The sequence below is a fragment of the Scomber scombrus genome, unplaced genomic scaffold, assembly GCF_963691925.1.
Source record: "Scomber scombrus unplaced genomic scaffold, fScoSco1.1 SCAFFOLD_406, whole genome shotgun sequence".
Classification (NCBI taxonomy): Eukaryota; Metazoa; Chordata; class Actinopteri; order Scombriformes; family Scombridae; genus Scomber; species Scomber scombrus.
Window position 1 is genome coordinate 2,952 of NW_026910533.1, and position 10,716 is coordinate 13,667.

At 36.9% G+C, this 10,716-nt stretch overlaps 1 protein-coding gene across 1 annotated transcript; it reads right to left on the bottom strand.

Annotated features, from left to right (window-relative positions):
• Nucleotides 1–450: 450 nt before the first annotated feature.
• Nucleotides 451–1,796, bottom strand: LOC133977093 (nuclear receptor coactivator 2-like). The gene is made up of 2 exons (XM_062415232.1): nucleotides 1,684–1,796; nucleotides 451–670 (listed from the first exon to the last, which is right to left on the bottom strand). Exons 1-2 carry the CDS (start codon nucleotides 1,773–1,775, stop codon nucleotides 463–465), a joined length of 300 nt encoding a protein of 99 aa, XP_062271216.1. The 5' UTR covers nucleotides 1,776–1,796; the 3' UTR covers nucleotides 451–462.
• Nucleotides 1,797–10,716: the final 8,920 nt, after the last annotated feature.

Sequence of the window (10,716 nt, forward strand, 5' to 3'; positions counted from 1 at the left end):
GGGGGCGGGGAATAAGTATTGAAGGCGTCAACATTTTTGTTTCAGTAAATATATTTCCAATTAGGATATTCACAAGAAAGGGAGGGGGCATCTTGTGAACTGATCTCTAGTTCCTTCCACAAATGTTGCCCCAATGGTGCTTTTACTGGAAGATTCAGAAGTGTTGAAAACCTGTAACCAGTTCAATTGATACGTAAAGGTATGGGGAGAGCTCCTCCTTCCTTTAACCCATCATGAGATGTTTCTTATGTGGCACCTTGGTAACAAATACTTTTTTCCTGTGTCTTTCCACTTTATTTCACATTAACTTTATTTATGGACTTCAATGTTTTGATTTCTTTATATGTGTGGATTTCTTCAGTTAATACCAAAGTCTGGTGAAAATGTCATATTAATAGCCTCAGAGTCTCTCCACATAGAGGAATGTGAGATGATGATGTTTAATATAACACCACAGCGAGCTCACTGATAAACACGAACAAAACATGGATCCTCACCCTGTTCCTTGATCTGCCTGATCTGCTTCACCGTCTCTTTGAGGATGGCACATTTGTCCGGTTTGACGTTCAGGTCGTCCATGTCGTTGATGTTGGCGAAGATCAGCTCGGCCAGCTCCTCGATGTACTTGTTCTCCTGCTCCCGATTCCTCTTCTCAGTGCTCCTCTTAGGGCTGGAAGGGACAAGACGGAGAGGAAGTAAGATATAGATACAAGCAGTGGAAAAAGTGCCCAAATAATTCCCCTTAAAAACAAATGTGAATGTCAGAAGTTAGTGACTGAATCAAGAGTGTTTTAGCTGTGATTGCACATACATTTCAGGTTCCAATAATGTTGAAATCAAAGACAAAATAACCTTCCCATTGTCTTGACATCCTAACAGCAGATTAACTTCCCCACATCCTCACTAACAACCTCAGACACATGCAGTACGTCCTTATAATAACCTCAGTGCTAACATACAACCTCACTACACTGTCACTACAACCTTCATGCATCCTCTCACTGAGAGCATGACAGCTTACTAGCTCTTATATAAACTGCTGTTTGCAAAAAATGCTGCAGCTGCATTTTTTTCTCTCTCCCTCTCTCTCTCTCCATCGACCTGCACGAGCCTTGACTCATTCTACCAACCTCTGTCCTCCACCTCTCTTCCTCATCAGGCCATTTTTTTTATTAGAGATCCTTATTTATAACAAATCCCTGACGACTTTTTGCTGAAACTAAGATTAGCAACAATTTGCATTTTTGCATTTTTTTCTATACTCATTTAATATGACAAGAATGAGAATCAGGAATTAATAATAACCTGTATCAACAAGCTGAATCAGAATCAATTTAATAATCAACTATAATGAGGATGTGGATGATTCAAATTTGGTCTGTCCATAAATGGTCCCAATGGTCTATCTATCTATCTATCTATCTATCTATCTATCTATCTATCTATCTATCTATCTATCTATCTATCTATCTATCTATCTATCTATCTATCTATCTATCTATCTATCTATCTATCTATCTATCTATCTGAGTGTCAAACTGACATCCTGATCTTATTATGAAGTATGTACTGAAGCTATTACAAAGAATCAGCATGCATTGACATTACAGTAAGTGTATTTTTCTTTGGTGTTACAATAAAGCCCACTAAATGTATGAACTGGATTGTGGATGAAGGATTCACCTGGGCCCAATGAGGTCTGACTGACATTCCTTCCTCTTCAGAGACTCCCCCCCTCTGGGGGGCTCTGGGGTATTCCTCCCCCCACTACTCATCTTCAGCAAATATCAGCACCTAGAGATAGAGGGAGAGAGCGAGGGAGAGAGCGAGGGAGAGGGGGAGAAACAGAGCATTTTTCATTAGAGCTGCTGCATGGTGCGACACCTTCACCATCCACTTAAAATAAAAAATAGAAAACAGCAAATGAAAGTGATGGGAGAAAAAGGAATACCCATCATTCCTTTCTCTCTATGAAGCCTGTAGGACTACTGAAGGACCCATCACATGTTGTATATGTATGAGCTGCTGACCTCTAGAAAACCTTATGAGGTCAGTAAATGCAAAACCTAAAGCTCTCCTTCATCTTGACCTCCATAAGACTGCTGAACTGAGAGCCTCAGCCTGCGTGATTTTTTTATTCAGCTGTCCATTTTTATGCACCATAATATATCCAGCATCATCATTTCATGTACAATATTGACTTAGGGTGAATGCAATACTATGTAACTTGTTTTATTTAGTTAAATATCTTGACACTGCCTTCTTTCCACATTTGGTTTACAACTGTTCATTGTTTTAATTTTTTTAATACACAATTTTACCACTTTACTGAGCACAGATCATTGTGTTTTATCATTTTAGGAACAGTGTATACTCTAATGTACCAGGAGTATAATATTGCATTTTTTATTTGCTTGTTTGGTGTATTGTATGTTCCAATATTGTATTTACATTTAAATTTATCTATGCAGCAAAATTTACCCCCTCAGGGCAGTAAAATATATCTTATCAACTTTTTTAAAAAGGATATTCATAAAGGTGTGGCTTTTTCAGAATGATTAATTACATGGTGATGTATTGCCAATTTGCCAAACCGCAGCCGTCAACGTTATGATGAGGTAACAGTAATGACTGTTTGTATACCTGTTTAAACAGCAGCACATGCACATCGGTTACCCAATGTGTGTCTGTCATAATATTTAGACACCAACGGCCAGAATCATTTCCAAGGAGCTCTCAAATATTTGGGAAAATACACTTTATACTATATACACTTTATGATTCCAAAGATCCAAATTGCTTGTTAAGCATGTTATACATCTGAATATTTCCCCTCTAAAATGTGTAAAATAGTGAAGTAGAGCTTTAAGCCATTACGGAGGAGGATACTTCTTAAACGTGGCGAAGCAAAATCAGGCTGTGAACAAAAGTTGTTTGTTTATCACTATGACAAAAGGAGTTAAACAGGGGTAAAAAACACAATTTTAAGAGGATTCATGCCATCCACTGAATCATCACTTTCAGCTCATGCCTTCAGGGAATTGCAAGAGACTATTGTGCAAAGAAAGACATCTATAAAAAAAACACATTCATCCCACATGCCATACAGCAGTTAAATCGGTAAATAATAGACATGCCAGCATTGTTTTGAATCCCACTTTACTTCTTAAATTGGTCTTAAATTAGTTGAATTCATTTTTAGCTATTTATTCTATGTTCTTTTACAAAGTTGCACTTAATATAGTGTACTTAAATGCTTTTTAACATACTGTCTTTGTGACATATAATGTGATAGGCTATCTGATATTGATTATCATGCAAGCTGAAGACAACAACTTCTACTGTACTTTTGATTTAATATTGATTTTCATCTATATGCAGCGGTTCCGTGAACGACAAGTGCGACTCTCTCTTGCAGCGTCGTGAAGTACTAGCACGAGAACTAATGTGCTAAAGATGCATACAACCTGTTTGAAGGGTTCATAATCAAACAAGGAGTGTGCTCGTGACTCATGAAAACAATGCACCATTGTAAATGTGCCTGCAGGCAATATGTGGGAGGCCCAGTGGGAATACAGTAGGTGTCAATAATTACTTACAGTTAGAAATAGCTAATACATGAAGGCATTCACGCTGTTCTTACACAAACATTTCTGGCATTTATGTTATTTAATAGGATTTCTGATCATCAAAATGTCCCAATTGTAATACGTTCATGACCTCGGAGTTGAAAAGAAGTAGAGTTTGAGTAGGTGGAAGGAGATTTAAATTAAACAACTATTGGCAGGGAAACAAGACACCAAATGGCCGCCTCACGCTGCGAGACCTTCTACAATAAACTGATGATAAACTTATCATCGTGTTGGCCCGAAACCAGTCAGCTCTGCGTTCGTCTTTCCAGGATTTTAAAGACCGATTTTAACTAGATCTGAAGTCTCACGCTAATCTATTGAGAGAGGTATTAAAAGTCCTGAATGCACCATTTAAAATGTGCAGTTGTTTATTGATTATGAACAAATTGAAGATTTTACTGTTATTGTCTTTTTTGGTCTTCTTCTTTCCTTGGATTTACTATTTTTAAAGCATTTTTGACCATGTAGACCACTCTGCCATTGTGTATTGACTGACTTTACACTCAGTTGTATGTTGATGATCTGCCATTTATCGCATTATGTGTCCTAATGTTTGGGGCCACCATGAGGGTCAGTTTATTTTATTTGCTCCTTTTGCACATTTCTATTTTGTTAGTTATTGTTTTCTTTTCTTAATCTCCATAAAAAAACCTGCATGTATTACTTTTCTTGTATTATGTATTTTTTTCTTTACGTGCAATAAATAAACCTAAACATAAACATAAATGTTACCTTCATGCCAGGCTTCACTGTGCAAAATGACACATGGTAGAGCTGAGCGATATATCTCAAAATCGATATACAGCTACAGTATTTTAGGGATGACTATCAGTGCTTTCATTATATATTTACCACAATGAGATTTTTGATAAATAATCATCATATAATGACTAAATGGGTAAAAGCAAATAACAGAACATGTAGAAGAGTCTGGTAAGTTCATAAAATGACAATTCTTCTGCCTTTAAAACCAAAGGCAACACTTATCCCATATCACAATATTACAATATCCAAAATCTATGATGATAGCTAGTCTCATGTGACGATATCGACATAACACATGGTATGTTTATGTTATCCAACCATCCATTATCGATGCACACTTGTATTTTGCAGGGTTGTAGTTGAGCTCATATTGGGCATGAGGCGGGGTACACTCTGGCTCAGTTAAGACATATAGACAGACAACTATTCATACTCAAACAGGCAACTTAGAGTCTCCAATTAACCTAACATGCATGTTTCTGGACCGCCAGCTGATTCGATTTGAATCCTGAATCTTGTAGCTGGGAGACGAATCACTGAACTGCCGTAAAAAAATCTCATGTTCAAGTTCTGTCTTGTCTACTGGGTGATAGTCGAAGCTGTGAAGTGAACATATGGGACCTTTTTTGGAGTGTTTAATTTATCCTACTTGGCTCCTTCAAGCCTCTCAACAATAGCCAAAAAAAAAAAAAAACCCCAGCAGAAAAGTCAGCAATATTGTGAAAACCTAACATTTATTTGTACTCAAGCAGTGTTGACATAAAGTGATCTATTAGTTAGATCAATATGTGGAGAAGTCAGTTGTGGTTAGTTTTTAAACTTTTAATTACTTATAATTTGACTTGAGCGTTGTAAGTGCTGCCAACTAACAACTATTTCCATTTCTGATGAATCCTCTGTCTATAAAAAGGTCAGAAAATAGCGAAAAATGTGCGTTACAATTTCTTAAAGCCCAAGGTACCATCCTCAAGTGTCTTATTTTGTCCGACCAACAGTTCAGAGTCAAAAGATATTAAGTTTATTATCATATATGACAGTAAAAAAGGTGTAAAGTGGAGTTTTCAAAGAAAAGTTACATTTACATTAACTGCTTTTAAAACTTATTGTGTATTAAATGTATTTCCTGCATCATAAAACATGAGCAACACTGTTTTTTAAATTATATCCTGCATTATTTACTAGCTTGTAGTCTTCATACATGTACATTCCTGTGCACATGTGTACAAGGCAAACAAAATGGGGACCCAAAAAGAAAAAATGCTCCACAGCGCTAGTAAAGGCAACAAATTCCACAGGGAGCCTTAAAACCAACACATTTGGTGTTTTTTTTCTCCCTTTTCTACATATAACATATCGATCGCTGCTGCTCTAAACATGCTGATTTGCTCAATTAAGCTTAAAGAAGTGAAAACTAGCTGATTATCTCCTGACAGGATTGCAAAGTGATGAGGAATGTGGTGCTTTTGAATGCGACACAGTGAAGGGTGTAGCAGGGGAGCGAATTGTCTATCAGGACTGTAGGCCTTTAAGGCACTTCAACAGGCCAACACATCACCTGACTGTTACATAACAGCCGGTCTGTGGGGCTGATACTGAGCAGATGAAGGCAGGAAAGAGGGATAAGAGAGAGAGAGAGAGAGAAAACAAGAGGGAGGAGGGAGAGAGAGAGAGAAAGGAAAATGATGAGTGAGTGAGAAAGAAAGAAAGGGGATGGACAGACGAAGGGGGAAGAGAGCAGTAAGCATAGTGGAGGAAGTATGGCTTGAAAAAGATGAACGATGGGTTTTATTGGTTTGTGTGAGAAACAATGGGACAAGAAGGGGGGTGGATGAGAGGATGAGAGAGGGGAGGAGGAGAAGGAGGTGGAGGAAGGGTAACAAGCAGGAGGGGAAAAAATGGGAGGAGGAGGAGGGGCATCTGTTACTCTAAATGAATAATTAGGCCTGAGGAAGGAGGAGAATATGGCCTAATTATAGAGATATAGAGGAGAGGAGTGAAGGATAAATGGAAAAAAATGCCAATCAGGTCATGAATAAAAACCTCAAACTTCACCCATTTTTTTTTTCATATGTGTGATGAAATGTTTTACTTCTGTACAAATAAGTTGTAAAGTTATTACAGTGATAATTAAATGCAACATTCATTTTATTTGGGTGATAAAGGGGACGCAACATTTACAGGTCTATATTTTTTAAATATGGGGCTTTAACAAGACACATATAACCAAATTTAGAGGCACAGATTTAAGACAACATTGAGCACCGACTTTTTAAAGATAAAACATATTCTACACATTTCCAGCTCTATATTTATATTCTGGGGCTCTACTGGAATATCTTTGCATGATATTTACTCCTTATTGATCTCCTACTGGTCCTTTATGCAGCCCCTCAGTTCAGCCTCTGTGTGAAACAGGCCATTTTAGCTTGTGGACGACACAAACAACGTGGAGCAAGCTTAGCAACAACCTTAGCAAATGGTCAGTTTGATGGAGAAGTTGAGGTACCTTTAGAAATGGAGCATTCAAAAAAGGCTGAAGCTACTACTTTTGTCTTTCTTGGAGTATTTTTACATACATTGACCTATCAGGAGACTCAAAAGGCACTGAGTTGTTTTTTAAATGGTCAAAAATCAATGCAGAAGAGATACCCTGACTTTTACTCACTTGTGTGAATTAAACCTTCTCTGCTTCCTAAATATCCACTAGTGAAAAATATATCAGACTAGACACTTCATGACATAAAGTGGGCCTCGCCAATATAAGAGGAATAAACCTGTTACTATTGGAAACCATTGAAAATGACATGAAATCAATCAGCGTTCTTTATTTTAAAGTCACCTTTCACATCTTGACCCTCAAAAGATAGATGTGACATTGTGACATTATTCTTAAGAACAGCTATAGATTTAATCTTCTTCTTGTTTTAGATGATTGTGCTCAAAGACTTCCTTTACTTCTGCCTTTCTTTGATCTGTTTTAAAGGGGTAGTTCTGGTTATGGAGTATTTCTCCTTCCTTCCAAATGAGACAAACTCTAAACATACCATTTTATTCAATACTTGTTCATTGTATGTTAGGTGAAGAGGATATAATTATGAAATATCTCCAAAGCTGAAATTCTAGTTCGGCACAAATCCTTCACTAACTAATGATTATTTAATGTATCTGGGTGATCTAGGTCAACCATTTCTTCTATAATATTTTCTGGGCAAGTGTGAACAGAAAGTGGATCTGACAGTTGATACAGTCCACTTTCTTTATTACCAACAAAATTAGCATCCTAATTACAAAGTGTAAGTTAATTAGTTAGACCTGCCATTCATCATTGGATTGGGTTAAATGGATGTTGTACCCCTTAAGTGGAGCAGCTAGTGCTTTCATCTAGTTATCAAGTAAAAGCTACGCTAATCTCAGCATTAAATATACCTTCAAGCTGCACGCAAAAGACATTAAAGGAGGCATCGATGAGTTTATATTAAATCTCCTAAATCTCCTCAATCAAATTTAAGAAAATCGTTGCATAGCTGGCGGTAAAAAAAAGTATTTCTGCAGTATCTAATGTTGAAATCATGTTGACTGGAGATCATCAACATGTAAATCCTTCTATATGTGACCTCAGGAGTTGATGAAAGCTCCGGCTGAATGTTTCAATCAATGTCAGAAAAGTGCACAAAGTCACCGCACTCGCAACCCGAATCTGGAACATTTTCAATCAATTTCTTAAATAGAGACACACACACACACGTGGCCACACTCACCAACACATACATAAGCAGAAACACATATGGCTGGTGCGCACACACACACACACAAACACACACACAATGAATTAACACTAATGTAGCCTGCGACAAAAGCCTTTGCCCCGTTCTGCCCGATACTAATGCAATCAGAGGAGCCAAGAGCTTCACAAAGTGAAGCCATTTAAAAACAATTTGAGCTGGGAGAAGAGACGAGGCCAGAGGGTCAAACCAGCCATTAAGGAATTAAAGCTGAAGACTGATAACAGCCTGCTTAAGTGGACTTTGTCTCCAATAGTAACCGTTGCTCCTCGCTTTCTTTGTTTGGGGTTTCTAACCAAAAAAAACCCAAAACAAAACAAAAAGAGAACAGTATCAGAGCAGAATCACAAGGGGGATACCTATCATAGAGAGCATCTTCTCATTGGTTTACAGTAATCATATTAAAGTCTCAGCAAAAAATAAAGATATACAAATGAAATATTGCTAACTAGGTGAAGAGTCTAAATGGTAAAACCTCTTTCAGTTTCTCTACTGCATCTTCCTGGGATATTTTACAACAGACAATCAAGCTCATTAAAGTCGTTATCATGGACCAATTAAAAAATATGATTTCCAGCTACTCTGCTTTTGAATGTAACAGTTTTTTTAAACAATGTTTGTTTTCGCTGTTGTTTGTTTCTTTGTTTTTCTCATTGATTCCCTCGAGATTTAAATAAAAAGGTTAGATAAATGATTCATGTGTTAGAAATGTGCAATATTTCATAAACTAATCTGGAAAAAAATGACTCCTAACTTCAATATTAACCCATTTAAATTAACCCTTATGCCTTTAAGTCAGTATAGGAGAGCGGCTCCCATATGGATACAGGTGTGTTATCATTTATTTAACTAGAAAGTCTTTTTCTGGTCTGCTCAGCTTTCCAGAAACATGACTTCTAACTTCCTGGTATGTTACAGGTGACGTGGAGCAGGTATGAGTGTCAGATTACAGCCTGAAGCAGGTCAAGTAGGAGGAAAGAGAAGGAGACAAAGTGACGCCCAATCCTTAATTAGTGGACTCAACCTATGATGTACTATAAGTGTGTTTACAGGGTCCAGATAATTAGAAGATATGCTGTTTAATAGTGAAATGGCTGGAAAGCTCAATAAATGGTTAAATGGAGAATGTGTCATCATGCACCATTAGTATTACAGACATGGTTGTTATCATGGATGTAAAAGCACTATGTGTTTTTTTAAATAAAAGGAGTGAGTCATCGTCAGGCTTTTGCTAACAAAATAATTGCGGTTTTGAGCATGTGAGAAAAAAAAATGACACTGACCACACAGCCTCATGCAATGACTGACAGCACTAAATCAAAGCTGTACTTTCAGCTACATTGCATATATATTCAGACACATTAATGCACGTTTTGAATATCTTTTTTCCCCTCAGAATAAATTAAAGTCTATAATTTCCTCTCCATGTTACAAACAACACAACTGCACTTTTTTTTTGTCAAACTTATTTTAGTTCAAGGGCCTGACTAGTAGAACCACTGCATTATAACCTACACAAAACATAAAACATAGGCTATATATTATAACTTTACTATGATAAACCATCTATTAACAAAGCAGATGAACAGCCTAAGATGTGTGAAGAAAAATTAGCAATTTCAACAATATTATGTCTCAGTTTTTTTCAGATTATTTTACACAGAAGCTGCTGATTGACAGTATTTTGCACAATGTTCAATATATAAATGGTTTAAATATGACCACAATATGAATTCATTGTTATTTTTCAGAGAATTGTATTGTGGTCAGAGTAAAGGCTGGGTATCATTAAAAAAATGACGATACCAGTACCAATCCAAGTACCCTTAAAGTGATACTGATACCAATTGAGTACTTTAGTCGATACCCATCATGTGAATAGAAGTATTAATTTGCATAAAATGCCACCAATATTTCATTTCTACACAAATGGATTTTGGAAGTCTTCAAATTATTAATGTTTATTAAATACAAAATGCCCAAAACCAGCATGTGGGTCGTGTTGATCGTGTTTTCTAGCTTTGGGTGTGAAAAGGATCGATTGCAGGTATCGTTTGATGGGAAACGTTTCGATGCTACTTGGTTTCGATATAGTACCGATGATCTGATCTGAAAATTTGAATTACTTTTCATACTTTGCAAAATTATCCAGTGGGCCGGTTTGGACCCTTTAGCAGTCCAGTTCTTGCTAGTGGGCCTATGTTTGACACCTCTACTGTAATAGATCTGAGAGTTATGCCCCAACGGCTCCGATTATATACATGACAAAACCTTGAACCTGCAGTTGGGGGGTCAGTCATTTATCATTTATCATAAGCCTCCCTGAAGGCTCGCAAAAACTAAATGAGGTTGTATTTTTGCAGACGTTCGTTCTCCTCGTCTTTATTTTGTATTCTTTTTCCCTTCTAAAAACAATCTGAGACTTAAAAATTAGCCTTTGCTTTTAATACCGACATAGTAGCTGAGTCAGTGCCTCATTTAAAAAGCTTTTAAAGACCCACCTGTACACACTGTACTTTACACTTTAGTGTGTATGA

Excerpts from the sequence above, each read along its gene's own strand:
- LOC133977093 (XM_062415232.1), bottom strand. The coding sequence starts at position 1,775 with ATGAGTAGTGGGGGGAGGAATACCCCAGAGCCCCCCAGAGGGGGGGAG. Across the intron at positions 671-1,683 it reads TCAGACCTCATTGGGCCCAG|CCCTAAGAGGAGCACTGAGA; the intron begins GTGAATCCTTCA and ends TGTCCCTTCCAG.